The sequence below is a fragment of the Haliotis asinina genome, chromosome 8, assembly GCF_037392515.1.
Source record: "Haliotis asinina isolate JCU_RB_2024 chromosome 8, JCU_Hal_asi_v2, whole genome shotgun sequence".
Taxonomy (NCBI): Eukaryota; Metazoa; Mollusca; class Gastropoda; order Lepetellida; family Haliotidae; genus Haliotis; species Haliotis asinina.
The window spans coordinates 33,201,179-33,222,299 of NC_090287.1; the positions used below are offsets into that span (position 1 = coordinate 33,201,179).

The following is a 21,121-nucleotide window of genomic DNA, read 5'->3' on the forward strand; positions in this document are numbered from 1 at the left end:
GAGTCTGGACCAGACAATCCAGTGACCAACAACATGAGCATAGATCTGCGCAATTGGGAACCGATGACATGTGACAACCAAGTAAACGAGCCTGACCACCCGATCCCGTTAGTCGCCTCTTACGACAAGCATAGTCGCCTTTTATGGCAAGCATGGGTTGTTGATGGCCTATTCTACCCTGGATCTTCACGGGTCGATTTGGGTAGGAAATGTGATGGGAAAAATCATAAACTCAAAAAAGTCAGTATTGATAATATATACATTCAAAAAGTCATAACACTATTATCATCAACAGCATTATATAAATTTCTCTGAACCACATCTTTTGAAATAAATGTAATTATTCAGGTATGATAAGTAACATCATAAAAAGAAAATACGACAACATTATCATCTGAAATAGCACTAGACAGTCCTTGCAAACTTAGTCTCAGCATTATTCGTTGCACTCCTTCGCGAGGTAGTATAGGAGTGTAACGAATAATACTGAAACTATGTTTACTTAGACTGTAGCACTAGGTCTATCCCATAATCCTTTAAGAACTAAATAACTTGTAACATGTTCACGCCTCCTGTTTTGATAAGATCCAATTACTTACAGTATCACACTGAACGGAATAATTAACTTGAAAGTGAAATACACTAATGTTGGGAACGTAGGTGTTTGACAGTGAGGGGCACTTATTGTGCATGTCGATTCTATATTCTACATTGCAAGTCCTAAACAGTTTTTAAGAAGTACTAAACATATATGTTTTGTTTCTGATAAAAACGATCTCAAAATTAGGTTGCATACTCGCCAATTGTATTTTCCTTGCCATGTAATTTATAGTATTACAGTATACAGTTTTGTCATTGAAAACAGAAGTGAGACATGTGTTGTGCATGAAAGTATGTGTCGATTTAAATAATTTAGATAATTAAAAAAACGTCACATATGTTCTGTATCCAATATATCGGTTCTGAGAAAAAATACTGCAATACGGATCGTTTGAAATGCATATTGCGATAGACCGATATAACGGTAATACCTTGCAGCCCTGTTGTCTGAATGACAGACACTGTTTCACAATGACTGGCGTTATTTGTCGTTTTTGCAAAATTTTAAATAATTCACATTGTACATTCATCATGACATGTTTACTCTTCTTTCCATTGTATCTCGGAGCGGTATTTATAGAATCTTATGCTTGTTTACCAATCCGGTTCCTTTTATTGGAAATAAATAAGTTTACATCATGAGCACATTATATGTTCTTCCTTCAGGTGAATCAGCAAATGTAAATGTTATGATAAACTGAACTTTCTAATAGTATCTGTGTACAGTTTGTGATTGTACTAATCATTATTGAATAGTCCATATTACCGGTGCGCCAACTGGTCATTGTTTGATTAGAGCAACACTCTTCATTGTATTTCCACTGCATTGGATGGATGTACTTAGTGGCGATGGATCGAAGCTGTGCCACATGCAAATACTCATTGATATAAACTTGTTTGTATATATTTGTTTTCTGTTCAAAACAAACAGAGTTCTACGGAATTGCCTGTGTGACAGTAGTTTATGTGCAGCTTATTTCTCCAGATTGTTTTTGTTCACGTTTTGGTGACAGCCATTATATACTGAAGGAAATAAATAAGTGAACACGACTTCATGGCAATGTTCCTATATTTATTTCTCACATTCCCTAGATTTCCTCCCACAGCGCCATTCTTATTTGGTGATGGAAACTGGAAAATATTAACGGAAAGCCTGCATTTTCCCCTGTTCCTTTATTTGTTTCCCTCAGTATATAACAGGAAGATGGTTGAAAGTGGCACTACATCACACTTACGACTGTGTGACTGTCGATGTCTTGGATGCTTGATTGGCATTTTAGAAGATGCTATTTGATGAATAGGGACATTTTTCTGGGTTACATATTCTCTCTTATTCTGGAGTAGAACGTTTCAGAGCTTGTTCTGGCCCCTGGCCCTATTGTCAGGTAGAACTCAACAATAACAAGAATAAAAAAAGAAGACAGAGAACAGAGATAGAGAAAAATCTGTCTGTTTGTCGAGGTCGTGTGTTTGTGTTTCCACGTTATCATGTTATGGCATGTCAGTGTGTATGTATGTGTACTATGTATGACTTCTGGAAATAAAGAACTATATATTTTTTGCTTTGATCATTAAATGGAAAATTTGGTCTAAGCCGCTTCACTACTACATTGTGCTATCAGCAGTCGATCAAAAAGAACTCAAATGCCGATCAAAAACATTTAAATTGCCTCTTATGAAATGCATAGGTCGTTTTGGACGCAGTGTTACCCCAGTCTCCACTTGAGGTTAAACCTGCATACAATTGTCTGCAATGTATAACATGCTGGTCGGTATATTTAACTGCGTGAATATGAAATTAGCATTGGATCTTTACACCCCGTGTATACGAGGGGATATCAACAAAAAGCTGAGCCTCGAAAGGACAATAATATAAGTGCTGATAGATAATATCTGTCAGCCTCAAGCAAATTGGTTTGCTATGTACGATCCCCATTTTGTTTGACTTTATACCTTGGCAGTTGATTATAACGGGAATTCATCCAATACCATCCTGAACATATTTTATATGATATTATCTGAGGATATACCGTTATCCAAAAGATTTCAAATGACATTGTCATTTTCTGCTATTACTTTACAAATATTATGAAATATTAAATTATGAAACTATAAAATATCATACTCCGAGATGTTGTGATGACTCACATCTCGTTAACCACATATGTGAAACTTTGGATATGGCTTGTTAATGATGACCTCACAATAAAATGGAAACTTTACAAACATTGGACAACGATAACATAGCTAGGCTTACTACTTGTTTGATATCCCCTCGTATTCTCCTGTGATAGGTAATTAGGTTGTAGTGAGTAGGCAAGGGTTCAATCTGTAGGCAAGGGTTCAATCTGTAGGCAAGGGTTCAATCTGTAGGCAAGGGTTCTTCAGCTGTACAAGAATGTTCACATGCATACACACTCTTTTGACCGTATGGGGGCGGAAGGGTAGCCTCAGGTTAATTTGAGTGGCATGTTAAGAGAACTTCGGTCCAGTGTGTAATCTATTGTCAATGGCTCCTACATGTAATCCCTAGTCATCACATTGTGTATTGTACTTCCCAGTTAACCTCTTGGTGTTCTTGTTATCTGTCTCATAGCTTGACAACGATTCGAAACGTCGCTGCAAATGAATAAAGGAGTTCTTCATCCATAAAACTGGTCCTTATCTAGCCTAAAGTTAGAGGTTAAATCGTTCGCTCGTCACGCCGTAGGCCCTGGTACATGGGTACAATGGTATATGGCCCTGGTATATGGGTACAGTGGTATATGGCCCTGGTATATAGGTACAATGGTATATGGCCCTGGTATATAGGTACAATGGTATATGACCCTGGTATATGGGTACAATGGTACATGGCCCTGGTATATAGGTACAATGGTATATGGCCCTGGTATATAGGTACAATGGTATATGGCCCTGGTATATGGGTACAATGTTTGAAGCCTATTTGTGGTTTGGAAACAAATGCACATAGAAATGTCAATGATCACAAGCAACAGAAATGTAATAATCACAGAATCTATTGTGTCGTAAGCGGCGGTGACACCTGATGGACACGCCCGTATATTACGTAGATCACAATGGTTGTGAACTTCAGCAAGCAAATGATTTGACCCTATTTATGTAAAAAAGAAATTCGACATGTTCAAAATATCTCTACGGTTAGCTCAAATACCACAGCCCTTTAGTTACCGTAGTTAGAGAATGGCCGTACCGCATCGTTGTTAGTCACAGTGTTTATCGTAATACACGTATCATGATAATATGGCCCTACGCTCAAACTATGGTTTAATCACTACGGGCCTGTAGAACAAAGTTCATGACCGTAACATGTGACCTCACAAACAAATCACATGCACGCACGCCACATCTTAGTGGAGTCGGCCCGATCCCTCCCCACCCGACAAATTGCCTAGTGTGCGCGGGGCTCAATGATCCAGTCCACAAGAATAAAGAGCGTTGAAATGGGGCAGGCTGAACGCGATAGTCGAACAGCATATGTGCGTCGACAGCGGTTAGTAAATAGCGATCACGTCTCCACAACAGGTGTTGGTAAAGTGCAGCTGAAACAATTATGGATGTATTAACGAAGCCATGAAACGCAGGAGGACGCCTATTCTGGACCCTTTGACGAACATGGCGAAAGCATTTCTTCTTAAATTAAGCAGGTAAGGGAATATCCTGGCATGTTGTTCTTTGTTGAGAATGTCCAGTGTATACGTCAGTACCATCCCTATTTATATCCAGTAACCCGATACTTTATACCTCAGGAACTTCCCAGTTTATACGCCGATGTGATCAGATTTTACACCCCTATTCGACCCCAATTTATCCCAATACAAACTTGGACATTATCAGGTAGAGCAGGATGAAGCAACATGGCCCAACTTCCTCTAAATTGTTGCCGTGGCAACTGCCGTCATGACATGAACACGTGTTGGAACTGGGCATTGATAATACAGCACTCCGTGGGAAAGACTCCAGGGCGGAAAATCGCTTTTCGAGAAGGGGATGTGTGTTGATGGGTATGGGTTGGGGGAAGGGGTGTCGGGGAGGTGCACGATTGATAAAATAGGGTCGCACACTTCATTTCCACCCATCCACTGCTCATACGACAAAATTTCTTGATACAATAGGGGTGCGCTCCCATCTGGATCCGCCTAGGAGAATAAACCTGTCTGGTGCTCAATACACATAGTATTGTCATCACAGCCAGTGTGAACGTATAGTAGATGGGATATGTGAGGTGCGGCGCGCGGTAACTTGAGAGCAGCGATGGGAGGGGGTAGCGAAGGAGTGTCACGATGCTTGTGTGTCGGTGTTAGGTTCCACAATACAGGATTTTTAATTTGGAACCGCATCCGACCACAACAGTGCTGGTGTTATATAACAACAACAATATGTAACAATAGCACCAGCACTGTTGTGGTCGGATGCATATATATATATATATATATATATATATATATATATACTATGTTCTCTCTTCTAATTTGTTCGGAGATAATTTAGGTCCATCAGTTTGCTGCAAAATCTTCAAGGCAGTTATTGAACCTGTTATTCTGTATAACAGTGAAGTTTGGGGAATTGACTTTGCTCTGCTGAGACATGTTGATACTTTTTCTCCAGAAAAACTACAAACAAAGTTCTGCAAACGTACTCTGGGTGTTTCTCCGCAAACACACAACTGGGCATACAGAGCAGAACTTGGTTTGTACCCCCTACTATTCAAAGTAATTAAATCCATTGTTCAGTTTTATAGACATATTTTACAATCTCCAAATACCATTCTGAAACCTGCTTTCAATGAGTCAATAAATATTGCCAAGCACAAACTTGGATGGTACTATAAACTTAGTTGCCTCCTAGATGAGTTAAACATCAATGAAAGTAACCTAACCTCTTCCTCTGTCCTCAAGGACCTCCAACTGAAATTTACTGACATGTTCCATTCCTCTGTTCAAGACAAACCAAATTCAAGGAACAAACTTAGAACATATAGAAAATTTAAATCAGAAATCAAATTTGAACCATATCTTGAACATCGCAAAATAAAAAAACACCGTGTCCACTTTACAAAGTTCAGACTGAGTGACCATAGGCTACAAATTGAACTAGGTAGGAGACCAAGACCACCAACACCTCTGGAAGACCGTGTCTGTAGTCAATGCTCAGTCCAGGAACATGAAGAGCACCACTTCATGTATTGCTCAAAATATTCGGATGTAAGGTGCCACTTATTTCATTCACTTTCGACTCAAAATTATAAATTTCAAAGTCTTTCTACAACAGAAAAATTTAAGCTCCTGTTTATAAATGACCAACCTAATAGTATAGAAATAATTTGTTACTATGTATATAATTTCAAACAAATATAGAACACTTCTTGATCACCCTAGGCCATTGTTATATACATTATATCATATTTGTTTTCTTGTGTCTCACTATGTACCCGACATATGTAGCATATAGCCTCTAACTGGTATGATAAGGATCATCTATGTATATTTACATAACATTGTATCTTTATGTTTATATTTGTAGTGTATAGAATATTGCCACTGATCCTTAAGGGAACGTCATGCAATATATATATATCCTATCTAGGCTAAGGCTTAGCCCCCTAGTAACAAATATGCTCTATTGAATTGGAAAAAATGTCCAGGTGAGTTGGGATACTTTGAACCCGGGGAAAACTGGACATAAATCTTTTAGAGCTTTAGCATTGCAGGGAGGGGAAAATGATGTGGTTCAGCAACAGTGAAACATACTGACGCCTTTCTTCCAGTTGTGGTACAGGAGTCAATCATTTATAATAATATTAATGTACTCACATTTGTATAGCGCCGAGCTGCACAAAGGCGCTTTGTTTTTTCCAGGATCACTGGATGTCAGTCACAACAGCTCGTTGTATTATCAGTCTCAACTCCCTGAGGATCATACAACTCTTGCTGCCACTAGACGAATGGGCGATCTTTCTTAATCGATCTTCCCTTCACTAATTAATCCGATAGGTGCCTAATTAATCCGGACGCATACTGGTTCCCGGGCCTCTCATTAATATTCAGAATATTAATGAGAGGCCCGGGAACCAGGATGATCCGGACGGTTCAACCTTAAACTGACAGCGCATTTCGTAGGCGCAATGTGAGTCGTACGTGTTACCACAGTTATAACCAGTATAGCCTTCGCGGACCGAATATCTTTTCCCTTTTGCGATCATTTATCAAATGTTATGACCTATTTTGTTCCATAATTTTGCAATCAGTAATATAAGTCTGGCACTAGGTGTCTCACTATCACACATTTTAAACTGCAGTGTATTTTCATTGTATATGTATACAAATCGCTTTAGTATTACGGCCGATATGGCTGCATTCATGTAATTCACTAGGCAGGGAGCTTATGCAGGGAGCTGATGCAGGAAGCTGGGTGTGAAATCTGAACACTGAAAGTCGTTTCATCGGGTCGTACATGATGGATTTGAGATTTTTGACAAAACAAAATAACAGTAACGGACGAATTATGTCTATCATCGCTTACATCTAACCAATTTTCAAATACGATAAACACGGGCGTAACTAAAATCTACTTTTTTTATGTCTGTAACGGTTTCTGATGCATGAAATATAAAATCACCGTATGGATAAATAATGCACAAAAATATTGCTAATTTCTACAATTTCTCAAATAATCCAGAATTAAGCGTATAAATTAAAATGTTTTGTTTTTCTTAAGTTTTAATAAAAGGAAATAATAGTAAAATATTGATTTATTAAATTTACTATTTTCAGACACAGAAGAAGCAAAACTAACATTAGGTTAAGTACATAGTCAAAGGCACTTTCCACATTCTATATGTCATTACACAACTATATATATATATTAATTTCAATCTCTAGTGTAATAAATGGCACTGTTAAGTGTTGTAACTTTCAATTCCTTACGATGCACCCACAGCTGAGGGGACGGGGACACATAGTCATAGAACTGAAACATCAGTATCCTTGTTCATATTAGACTAACGCGGTTCACATTAGACTACAGCAGTTTATATTAGACTAACGTGGTTCACATTAGACTAAAGACTGATCACATTAGACACATTATTAGTCTGAATACCTTAAAAAAAATCAAATAATTACTTTTAAATCGAAAAGGAACACCCGTAGGATGGGAGATCCTGACCTGAGGAAATCTAGACTTGCTTCATTTCCCGCTTTGATGAACACCGTTGCAGAGCCGGACTGGGGAGAGTGGAATATAATGTAGTTAAAGGAATGTAGGCGGTGCAGGCTGACACGTTGATAAATAAAAAGTGAGTAAACCGTTTCCTTAATGCTACTGAAGGGAAGGACGAGTCGACTAATATCTTATTACACAAAGAATTGGAACAGCAAGACCTCTTGCTAACACCGCATCCTCTCACTCTAGACATGCACAAGTCTCTAAGGTAAAAAAATAATAGTTCGCCCATTTATCTAAACTCGGCTCTCCGAAGGACAGGTATTGGTGGGCTAAGCATTCATTACAGCCTCGGAGCAAAGTCTACCATCGCTGCCACCGTGTGTGATTACTCAACAGTTCAGAAGACATAAAACGTCTGTGTATCTATTTTAACTGTTTCACTGTCACAGCGATTAGGAGTATTGACGATGAAGTTTTCTTTCTCAGGAAAGGAGCACCTTTAGAATACAGCACCACAACTTCCCTTGAGGACATAAAGGTTAGGCTAGCCTAACCTAACCTAACCTTAATCACCTACAATTACATAAAAGAGTATTATGACGTGTTTTAATGTTTGTGGTGCTGTATTCTAAAGGTAAGCCTGAGGAAATTATCACAGTGCAGATTTGTTTAGTCCCTAAAACTGGCGAAATTTTTTGGGGTCCATTTCAGAATATTCTATGTTTATTCTTGCAAGAACACTTTTATTTTCTTAAAATATGTTCATTTCAGAGACTAGATGTTAGTCTAGACAGGCATTAGACCAACACCTACTCACTGTGCCACTGAACTAGCCAGTGACCTGACCTGATAGAGTTGTTGACATGTATATATGTACCTGCCACACATTTTGCTTTCCTTATCTGTTTTGATTTAACCATACTTTTCTGTTGGAACTTGGATTTCATTTCATATCTGCTCATAAGGTAGCCATTAAATTTGGCAGTAATAGTAATTTAGAGCTATCGTTATTTGAAATTATTATACTGTTAGACCAGTAAACATGAATATCAAACATTGTCATAAAATCAAGGCAGGTGGAAATCAGTCAGGACAAGTTACTTTTTTGAAGTAACTTGTCCTGTGGCACGTGACTTTTTACAAAAACTGAATCCCTGCATAGACGTGGACAAGCTCTTCCCAAAGCATATATATTATATCTATGCTTATTCACACTTTAAAACAAACGCTCATTTTACTGCACGAAAATGGCGACATGTGTCTTACATGGATAATTACAACTTGCTACAACAGCTTTTTTCACAGGAAATGACTTACTGAATCAGAAATTCACCTCTTCCTTTCCCTTCCTCTTAAGTGCGTGAGAGTAACCATTCGTCCTGTCAAAACATCAAAGCCACGTGATGAGAGTATATCTTGAGTCATTTGAAAACTGGTATAAAAAATATACTGACAAGGGTAGCCTTGTCACGCCGAAGACGGTGTTTGATTCCCACATGGATGCAATGTGGGAATTACATTGCTGGTGTCCCCCGCCGTGATATTGATTGAGTATTGCTAAAAGTGACGTATAACTAAACTCACCAAATGAAAACAAAAATAGCAAAAAATGCTGTCACAAAATAATGGAGAGAATAAAGTTATTTAGAAAGAGACCAGTTGCTCCTTAACTAATGAATAAAATAAATTATCAAATATGTCCCTATGTACAATGTGCTATTTTAAGTTTTCTTTGTGTGTGTATGTGTGTGTGTGCGTGTGTGTGTGTATGTCTGTGCGTGTGTGTGCGTGTGTGTGTTTTATGTGTTTGTGTTTGTGTGTCTGTGTGTGTGTGTTTTAGTTTGTCTGTGTGTGTTTCTGTGAGGGGTCGGAATGGTGGGCGGTCGTGGCCCTTTATATCCTGTCTTTTTGTTTTACTCTGAATTCGGTCGGTCGGTCGGTCTACAGTCATTTCCGAAACCTGTAAAGCTCCACTATTGTCGCCATATAGCTGGAATATTGCTATGTGCGGCGTAAAACTGAACTCGTTCACTCACTCAGAAAAAGTAGGGGGTCTCTGTACACAAATGCCCCAATGGATGAGAAAACATGGCACAGTTGGAACGTCGCGTTTTTCGCATCGAAATAGGTCTACTTTAAAACTGAAATACTCAAATATTATTGACTTCTTTCTTAAATCAAGTAAGCATCTTATTAAATAATAAGGTAGATTCCGAATATACGAGTCGAGATAAAACGCACATTTTTTATATATGTGTGTCACTCTTTTCAAAACACCACGTACGCCGGAAACAACCCATCCATGAGCCAGATGTGCGGATCAAACAGACGCCAGATTAATTTATACACTTGGCCACCTCCACCGTGACTCAGCACCATTCAGAAACGTTTAGCTTAGCCTGAGGATGAAATGCAGTGTTCATTCAAGCATTTCTGAAAGGTGATGGCTGCCAGCCTTAAGTTATGTGAGTCATTTACAAAATATTATAGGACATGCCATAGACTAATGTTTAGTCTCTGAATGCATATAATTTTAATACAAACAAACTAACCTTTAGTTAGTTAGTTAGTTAGTTAGTTAGTTACTTAGTTACTTAGTTAGGTTATAGCAGTACAGAGAGGACTTGGTAGTTGGAAAAATAATCTAATGTGATTCAGGGACTGTGTGACAGACTAATCATGCCAGATTGATGTGACCTTTTAGCCACACGCTATGAGTTAACTGGGGAACTACTGCGACATACTATAGCCATAGCGATAGTCTATTGCGACATATTATAGCCATAGCGATAGTCTATCTCCTACGTAGGAGATATTAAGGCCTATATCGGAGATAATGAGACTAAAAACGAATTTCACCGTGGCCCTAATACGCTTCCGTAGCGATGTATATTATGTTTTTGGTTAGTGGCAGTTACCAATTATTATTGTTACATAGCACAAGGATACGTGCGATGTTGGTTCGAAATTGTCAACCTGAACCTGACTACGGTGGGGTAACCTATAGGTTCAAGCGTTCTCTCGCCACGCCAGAGACTCGGGTTTGATTCCCTACATGGAAGCAATGTGTATAGCCCATTTTCACTCAACCTGAACTTAGCCATACCCTTTAAACACTGAATAATAGCCAGTTGCAAAAGATAGAATCACATATGTTTTAAAAACAAACGCGTTCATTGGGGTTTTTTCTTGGAAAAAAATGTAAGATGTTCAGACTGATATCTGCGTTGTGTTCGCCATGGCAACAAAAGTGGGAGACCTGTCGCAACCAATTTTACGAAGCGCTTTGGTTTTTCTCATTACACCGACGTACAGATTTCGCACAGTCATTTCAAAGAAAAATGAAAGGGTGAGTTGAGTTCAGAGTCCTCAAAACTCGTTTCGGCGAGAGTAGGTGTATTGTTAGACAGATGCGGAGGGGGTCGTCTCAAAATCTGTTCTGAATGATCTGTGACGTTGTCATCAGTCAGAGCCCATGGACGTAACAAACCTTGGAAACACTTTTGATTTTGATGGAATCTCTACATTTGACCTTGGAGTACCATGTTGAAATTTAGAGCCGAATGATGCACGGACGCGGTCTAGAATGAACACCGGACAGAGACGTATAACCCCAGGTTAAACAAACACATTAAGCAAACAGTCTTCCCAACTCGGCCACAGCCACCCAGGTTTGCTCCGAGCCTGTACTGAGTGCTACGTCCCTGGATGTGTGGTAATTCTTTTAAAGGGGCACTGATGCGGAGCAATTTCCGTGGACTGGTGTAAACTTTTGTTATTGTTTTTCTCCCGTGAGTACCCGGATGATATCCCAGAATTCGTGACTGGTTCGTGACCTCTGCTGCGCATTCCGTAAGCGCAATTGATAGTTTAATAATAGACAGATCAACTTAGGTGAAGTCATTTTTACTTCATTACAAATGTATTATGAAAACAAATGAAACACTTTGAAGGTTAATCATCTGCCAGTAGTAGAAATGGTAAAAAACTAATAGGACGGAAAAATAACGAAGCCAATGTACGTCTCTATATTTTGTCTCATAACACTAATTAGTTTAGTCATATTTGTATGATTCTGAAAATTAATAAAAGAACACACAATCTGCTTATACTCATAGTAAATTTCTAACATAACAGCAACATTTATACATAGATTGCCAATGTGGATCCTATTTCACACACATACGCGATCTAGTGTGTGTTTTCTGTCATACAGATTCTGCTGAATGCTACAACAAATAAATCAAAACAAAATGCAAATAATGAATGTAAAACAGACTAATTTTAGAGCAACAATGTCAGGCTACTACCTTGTTCAGGAATGTATCCATCAATATCCACGTAAAAGAAATCGTATTCCATTCATCTGCAGCTGGTAAATAATCCTGCTCTATGTCGCGTGTCTTACAACTGTCTAGTTTGCGAAAAAGTAACACATCGTTTCACGTCTTTCGTTGGTGAAAACCAGATAAACCTCTCATTGGTCTCCCAAGATAGCACACCTGGCAAACTAATTGTATGATGTCCACTATTCTAAGTAATTTAGTTAACCAATAATGAGCAATCAATCAATCAACGCAATGGTGGTTAATTCTTTGAAGGGAGGATGTTGTTTTTGCACTCACTCTTTACGACAGGGTGTAGTCATCTACACACACTGCCTTTTGACAAATCCGCTAGAAGATAAAAGTAATTAATCAATCAGTGTGTTATCGGTTAATCCTTTGATCGATGTTTGTTTTTGTAACTCAGCTGTAAACCCTCTTGCATCACCTACATGCACATATTACATAACATACAATACATTTGCCATTACAGACCTTAATTTATAATGTTGAGTATTTACTCCAGACAGGAGAAATGCCAAATGGCAACCTTTGTTGAGTAACCGAAGTGGTGTTACTACTAATTATACCTGTTATAAATTCATTAATTGACCATTAATTGATATTTGCTATCACAGCTGAACCAACACTCAAAACTACCTATATATATAAAGCTTTGCAATCTTCCGTACTGAAACAAATGGCTTGCTACGTGCCTGTAGACATCATATTTTCATGTAACATGATTAAATATCGAGGTTAAAAACACAGAAATAGGATCAAATTGGATCAGTAACTATACCATCCAAGCATCCGAAAAGAACTACACTGCTGGGATATTTGGTTACGATCAGACAAGGGATACCATGGATATTTTTAAACAAATGGCATATGATGGGCATCCGGCCTCCTGACTGTTTAGGTGAAGAAATTCTGCTAATATGGACAGGAGCCCAGTTCCTTTGTCCGTCACGGTCGAAGGAGCGGGCGCTGACCAATTTGCGGTTTGGTTTCGTAATTCGACCGTTGGCGAGAAACATTATTCGCTCCGCATCGACCGTTGGCGAGAAACATTATTCGCTCCGCATCAGTGCCCCTTTAAAGAGGCAAGTCTAGTTATGCTGATAGTCTGACGTTCTGATAGGACGTTAGTCTGTTAGAGCAACATTTGTAGTTTTAGAAATCTTAATTTAAACTGTTAATTATTATCTGAGAGACTTGTGCACGTTACTCCACTTAAACCTCCATTCACGACCTTATCACTATGCAGGTCAAAGCAAGTTTAACAGTTACTCCACTAACTTGAACCTCCATTCACGACCTTATCACCATGCAGGTCAAAGACCACTCGCCGAACCACTCGAACCAGAGACTATATAAAATGGTCTCTGCCCAAACACACAAACCCATGCCAACCGGGTCAAGACCAGGTCATGCAGAGTTACCTCGCAGTTTCCATTGCTACAAGGTTCTATGAAAACTGAACGAATATGATGTTTCTTTAGCGAGATAGATTGAATAAAACAGTATTAAGGTATTAAAATGTCATTCAGAATAAATATTTACACAAACAAAATCATGTGTGTCTTCATTGTTTCCTAAAAAGCAACAAACAACAATCTCGACCTCAAGGTCATCATTGAACTAATGCTTAGTCTCTGGATATATATAATTTGATAGCAACAAACATCCCCATGTAAATTGAAAAAGGGTACTCATCGAGGCTAGAGATTCCTGAACCCGAGGAAATCTAGACTTGGTTCATTTAAGGCTTTTAACATTGCAGTGAGCGTTTGGTAGTTGGGAAAATAGTGTGGTTCGGGGACTGTGAGACAGACTAGGCCAGCACAGTGGCCTTGCTCCAGTTAAGGCTGTACTGAGTGCCAAGCCCATGGATGTAAAGTGATTCCTTCCTTTAAAGAGGCTTGTCTGAATAAACAGGCGTTATTGGTAGTGTTGTTAGAATTATCATTTAAACTGTTAATTATTCCCTTCGAGACTCGTGGAAGTGTACCAGCGCAGCTGCGTATCAATACCCCCGTCCTGGACGTCATACTGGAGATATTAGTCTGTCTCACAGTCCCTGAACCACAGTGTTTTCCCCTCCGCCCATCCCTTTCTGCAATACTAAATCTCTGAATGAAGCAAGTCTAGATTTCATCTTTTCTCACCGGGGCCTTTATTGAGCTTAAAAGGAATTACTTGTTTCTGTCAAAGTTGCATGTCCAGAGACTAAGCGTTAAGCTATGGAGATGTATGGCATTGCTTATAGAACGGTATTCTACGTGTATGTGAAGCGAAACACCCCATATAGACATGTTTCGCATATTCTCTGTATTGAGTTACAGGGAATATGCTTTTGTGTCACAGATAGAGCATAAAGTGTCATAGCCGTGGTTTTCAAACGCAAAGATCATTTGAAGAATACGAAAGCTGTCGTTTTCTCTCTACCCCTATGCCCAACTGTAACATATATCGAAAACTGCTTACAGTTGTGCAATGTTTCCATGCGCATTGACTGACTATACGCCTACAACGTTCGTTTCGTTTCGCTTTTCCTGCTGTTGGTTTGTGTGTGCAACATAAACTCAAGTGTTCAAACAGAACAGTGGACGCGTCCGTGCCTGTTCTCAATTGGAACACATAACCCATATTTAGAACAGGCGTGTTCTGTTTTTGAACACAAATGTTCAGTCTGTGAGGTAGGACTTGGTGTTCTATTTTCAGAACACAATGTGTTATTAGAAGACTGTGATTTCGAAAATGAAATGAATAAGATACTTTCTGCATAACCATTAACCTGTTTTAAGACAATATTGAATATTAAGCAAGTGGATATTTGAAAAATAAAATATGTAAAGAAAGTGATAATAATTTCTGTATTTTAACATTAACCTTTTACACATAGAAGAAGAATAAAAGTATACGCTCATTTTGCAAGCGGAAACTGATTCCACAAAATGTTCTGAATAATTGGGTAAAATCTGGTTGCATATGGTTTACAGTTGAGAAATAACTGAAAACAACCTCTAAAATGGACTATCAGAATGCATAGTGTTCTTTTGCATTCGATAAAATGAACACATTAGGACTGTATGTGTTCTGTAAAGTTTGATTTGATTTCTATTCGGACAGCGTGTGTTCTGATTAGAACAGCTGTGAAATCTAGAACACGGGCGTTCTGTTAGTGGAACACAAGTGTTCTGGCGGCAGAACGCATAGTGTCAAAATCAGAACACTCCGACAGCCTTCTAAATCTGTTAGGAAGGGTGTTCTCATAATGTTCAGAACTAGAACACTTAGGTTTAGTGTGTGTGTGTGTGTCTGTTTGTCAGCCTGTCTGTCTGTCTGTGTGCGTGCGCATGTGGGTCTGCGTGTGTGTATGTGTGTGTGCAGAAAAAGCACACGGGGGGAGCGGTGTGTGTTTGTATGTGTGTATATACGAATTGTAGCAAATATATGTTCAGAGCTCAGTATGCTCGTAAAACTTCAGACCGTTACGGTCCTTTTCTAATTAAAACTCGGGGGTCTGAGAGAAGAACTGTGTAATCCATTTGTGGATTGGTAAAACCGCATACCTGTACAACGCATCATTCTTCTTGACCTGTTTGGACTGAACACACAGGTCTGGCCTAGGCTCGAACACATTACACAGAAATACACATCGATGAAATATTACTTACATACATTAGACCAAAAAAGACTGTAAAATACGGTACTCGTTGGTCCCTGCCTGACGGTCAGCAATAACGGGGTCAAGGACTGGTTGACTCGGAGTCAGTATAATGTGGGGTATTCATGCTGAACGTGGGCAAGACCCGTGAAGGTCCTGAGGTAGAATAGGCCTTCAGCAACCCATGCTTGCCATAAAAGGTGACTGTGTTTGTCGTAAGAGGCGACTAACGGGATCGGGTGGTCAGACTCGCTGACTTGGTTGACACATGTCATCGGTTCCCAGTTGCACAGATCGATGCTCATGTTGTTGATCGCTGGATTGTCTGGTCCAGACTCGATTATTTACAGACCGCCGCCACATAATTGGAATATTGCTGAGTGCGGCGTAAAACTCAACTCACTCACTCACTAAACTTGGGCAAGGTGATCAGTGATCAAGCATTATAAAATTAGCTTGTGTCTGGGATGGTACAAGTATGGTGTTGCACCCCATTTCACCCACATTCCCAACCGCCTTTGTCAAAACCACCTGCTTAAGCCTTTACGTCCTTAATGTCCTCTCAAATTACAATGATATTCTTAATCTGTTACTATTTATCACACATTGTATGAGACTAAGACATGAATTGTTTAAAAACTTAACACGCTAAAACAAAACTTTACAACTGCCTACCATTTTGTTCTCTCTATTGTGTGGGTTGTATATTATCTGAAAAATGCTATATTATCTTCACATGAGTATTTGTATGTGGTTTGGTGACCTTAAGTACAAGAAACTCATTTGACTTGACTTGACCTCCCCTCATTTGACTATGGAGTAAGAAATAACTCAGAAGCGTCATCTTCCAAATTTCCGAACTTCACATCCAGAGTCTCCCATCCTTTATGCGTACCTCTTTTTAATGTAGTTCAAAGACATTGGAGTGTAAATGTTTTATTATGTTTGCGTTACAGATCGCGTCGAGTTCGACTATGCATCTGCGTCACCATCCTCTCTGTCACCGGTATCCTAGTGTCCATTAGTTCTAAACCCAAGGACCCTTGCACAGACAGTGATTGTCCAATCAGGGAATTCGGGGACAGGGGCAAAACCATACTATGGTATTTTGTACCGAGATATGTGCTTGACAGTCCCGAACGACTTCCACTGAGGAGGTGTCCTGAGCTAGGGTGTTATATTACCACGAACAGGCGATATCTCCCTAACGCCCATGCGGTGCTTATGTCTGCCCAACAAGTAATAGGAAACGAACAGCCGGCTCGATACCGCGACCAGGTGTGGGTTTACCATAATAATGAACCGATGTATCTGTTTTATGACAAACTCTTAGACGAGTTTCGGCGTTCACAGTGGAGGTCAGCATTCAACTGGACAATGGATTTCAGGTATGATTCGGACCTGCACAGACCTTACGCAAAGTTGAGAACCCGCAAAACTACGGTAAATCGTGATTATTCCTCAATTGTGAAACAGAAAACAAAGCTCGTTGCATGGGCGGTCAGCAACTGCATTGACATATCTGGACGCCTTGCGTACGCGCGTGAACTTCAGAAATACATTCCAGTGGATATCTACGGTCGTTGTGGAAGTGGAGCTTTTTCAAGGTCGACAGCGGAGGAGTGGAACGACTACCTGAACAGCACGTATAAGTTCTATCTTTCTTTTGAGAGTTCCTTCTGTACTGATTACATCAGCGAGAAATTCTTCAACAACTTTAACCTTGACCTTGTGACGGTTGCCCGAGGGGGAGGTAACTACACCCGTGACGCTCCTCCAGGAACATACATCAACACAGCTGATTTTAAGTCTCCCAAAGAGTTAGCAAACCAGCTCATGGCCCTTCACAACAACGACGACAAGTACATTGAAATTCTGAAGAGGAAAGAAAAATACCAATATGTAACGGAAGCGTACTATTTCACCACCAAATCTGACATCTTACATCCGTTTTCTGAACGTTATGTAGAACACTACTACGAAGAAGAACCCATGTGCCAGTTGTGTTCAAGACTTCATAATCTGTCCGGTTATTCCAAAACCATTCCAGACATTTTGCCTTGGGTCAGTTTGGGCAAATGCTCTTCCGCAGGAGAACTGTATTCAACATATCTTTTACATGTATTTAGTTTTGTTTTAACGTTGACAAGTAGCTTTGCCTGATGGTTCTTTTGTATCATGAGTGTATTTATTATTATCGTCATCATCGTCGTCATCGTCATCACCATCCACGTCATCATCATCATCATCATCATCATCATGTGATAACATATCACAACGTATTGTATGTGCTAGCATCTGCAATGTAAAAATGATGTAATTTTAAAAGCTACTGCTGAAGTCTTAAAGGAGAAATATACACATGCCATTGGTAAAGGGGCAGACTTTATGCGGACATAAATATACAAACATATGAATACTTTGTGAGGATGTGTCTGTGTGATAACTTGCTGCGTCTGAGTGGCTGCATGAATTGAATACTGAATGGAGTTGGATGGTTTCAACACAATGCCACAGAAAGACATCCATTGGAGTGAACACTGCAGGACCTTCAGCATGCAGTGGAGCGTGGATTTGTGCGCAATATAAATATCCTATGAAATAAAAAAAACATTCTAATGTCCCGCATCATGATAATGCTGGAATATTTCTGAAAGCGAAGTGGACTTGTTGTGATACAGCAGCCTCGGGAGTCCCTTTGTCCTGGCCGTCAAATAGCCTCTCATGGGTATTGCAGGAACATACCTAAATGCGATGTAAAACCAAACTCATTCACTGTATGTATGTTGGACAGTACACGTATCACAGATATCTAGCTACATTAATGTGTTATTTTCAGGAAACCCGTTAGTATTTCTCTCGCTTTTAGTGTTATATCTCATGGATCTTGTTTGCCTTCATGGACACCAAGTGTGCACGACAGAGGGGATCGGGTGGTCAGGCTCTCTGACTTGGTTGACACATGTCATCGTATCCCATTATCGCAGACTGTTGATCATGCTCCTGATCACGGGATTGTCTGGTCCAGACTTGACTGTTTACAGACACAGTTCTAATGCTCACCATTGTCTGACCTGAATGCCCCAAAGACTGGTTTTATCAAAGGAAGTAAATGAATTAGAAATGATGGCACCACGTCATGACTGTTCTCACTGATGTGTGTCTAAATGTTCAGTTGTTCTGTCATCACTGTTCAGCCATTTCCGTCCAAACACACACGCTCACTGATAAGGGTTTCGAACCCCTGTTCATGCCATACTGTCAGACACTAACATAGGGTGTTGTCCTCTCTCATAGTAATAAATAAAATATAGATGTCAGTTCACTGTTTCTGAGTTGAGTGTTCATTTCAAGCTTGGTTCCTCAGTTTAAGCAGACCCACACTACTGGAATACGAGAGAAAAGCGAGCGAGTTTAGGTTTACGCCGGCTCTTTGAGCAGTATTCAAAAAATATCACGGTGGGAAACAGGAATGGTCTCCACATACTGTACCCTTCTGGTAAAGGCGCTTGTTCGGCATGCCGAAAACCCTGGTTTTATTCCACGCATGGGTACACTGTGTGAAGCCCATTTATGGTGTTCCCCTCTGTGATATTGCTCCAAAATTGGTAAAAGCGGCATAAAACGACACTCACACATTCACATTAGATGATTTGTTTAAATACACTTCTTATTCGTTCGGAATTCTGGGAAAAATAGATCCCGAGTAATATATACTTGGCGTATGAGTGGTAGCCGTGTGATCAAAGCGTTCGCTCGTCAAGCTGAAGACCCAGGTTCGATTCCGCACATGGGTACAATATATGAAGCCCTTTTCTAGTGTTCTCGGCCGTGATATTGATGGAATAAGGCAGCGTAAATCCACGCCTACTCACTTGTCTCCTGTGTCATTTGGTTTTCATGATGTCCAACGCGTGTTTGCTGTGCCCCGGCTTGCTAAAAAACACGTAGAAGACATACAGTTCCTGTACTGTGTGGCTTAAGCCAACCAACAAACAAATAACAGACTTTAATGTGACTGCCATTGAGGAGACGCATCAGTGAGTGAGTGAGTTTGGTTTTACGCCACTTTTAGCAAGATTCCAACGATATCACGGCGGGGGACACCAGAAAATGGGCCTCACACAGTGTATCCATGTGAGGAATCGAACCCGTGTCCTCGGCGTGACGAGCGAAGGGAGACGCATCAGTGGTTGATAGGATGAGCAACGACACACAACATCAGAGGACGGTTGCACCAAATCTTAATGGTAAGTTGAAATATACACCAAGAAACGCTATTAAAGGGTGATCTCAATGATGAGCATGTTGCGCATAAACTGATTTATGCATTGGTATTACACTTTGTCCCCCTCAAAAACTCAAGCATGCGGACAGTAACAACTCTAACACACTTTATGATTTCATAACTGACCTCTTTTTTGTAAATTGCCCTTAGAATTCATCAGTGTTTTCCTAATACACTTCGAAACAACAAGATGTTGTGTCCCAAGGTGAGTCTAGGTGATTTTCAACCTCGCTGTAACTGCATCAATCTCGAACCACCCACTCACCATTTACACACACACACACACACCACTTGAACCGGTGCTGCTACCCCCACGCTCAGCATCGCCACCATCCCCACCCCTAGATCATCCATGGTTTGTAGTAACACCCCAGAGAGCAGGATCAGCAAGTATCTAGAAAAGCCTTCCTTTCCTTAATCCTGAATGTTCTAGATTTACTTGATTCTTCAGTTACTTCATCCATGATCTAACATCCACATATCTACCAGTCAATCCTGATATCTGGACTGTTGGCCCGAGTGATGAGTATGTCCCAACTAGGACATACAGCTCCAGCCTGACCCCCGCGAGCCTCACTAACCCATACCCCAGTTCGTCTACCCTTTTTCCAGGATTAAGAGAAACTCTACAACAATCTTCCTCCCTCCCCATCTTCCAGCACCACCACCTTGAACAATGGCTCCACACCTTGCAGATACATGTATCTGGAATCAGATGTTAGGTGTACCAGATGACCTCAAACTCTCAGCTACAGTGTACAGTTTCATCAATCTTGGGCAAGAAATGAAATTAATGAGGTGTCATTTTACCACTAAGTAAATTTTTCCATACACTTTCATACTGCACTCAATATGTAGTCGAGAGACCTTAAATTAGGTAATATACTCTTCAAAAAAAGTAGGGGATCTTCATTTTTTCTTATTTACGATTAAAAATATTTAGGAGATTTATCGGAGTAAATCAATTTTGATATGATAATGTTGAATGTTTTGAGAGTGCATTACCGTTTGGAAATGAAGGTGCGTCCATAAGATGTCTGTCCGTGT

The 21,121-nt window shown here is 39.9% G+C and overlaps 1 protein-coding gene and 1 pseudogene across 1 annotated transcript; both read left to right on the top strand.

Annotated features, from left to right (window-relative positions):
* The first annotated feature begins 4,043 nt into the window (after nucleotides 1-4,043).
* Nucleotides 4,044-19,112, top strand: LOC137294865 (glycoprotein 3-alpha-L-fucosyltransferase A-like). Its single transcript, XM_067826009.1, has 2 exons — nucleotides 4,044-4,268; nucleotides 16,743-19,112. The coding sequence occupies exons 1-2, from the start codon at nucleotides 4,195-4,197 to the stop codon at nucleotides 17,947-17,949; spliced, it is 1,281 nt and encodes a 426-aa protein (XP_067682110.1). The 5' UTR covers nucleotides 4,044-4,194; the 3' UTR covers nucleotides 17,950-19,112.
* Nucleotides 19,113-20,264: 1,152 nt separating this feature from the next.
* Nucleotides 20,265-20,809, top strand: LOC137295221 (uncharacterized; annotated as a pseudogene).
* The last annotated feature ends 312 nt before the right edge of the window (nucleotides 20,810-21,121 follow it).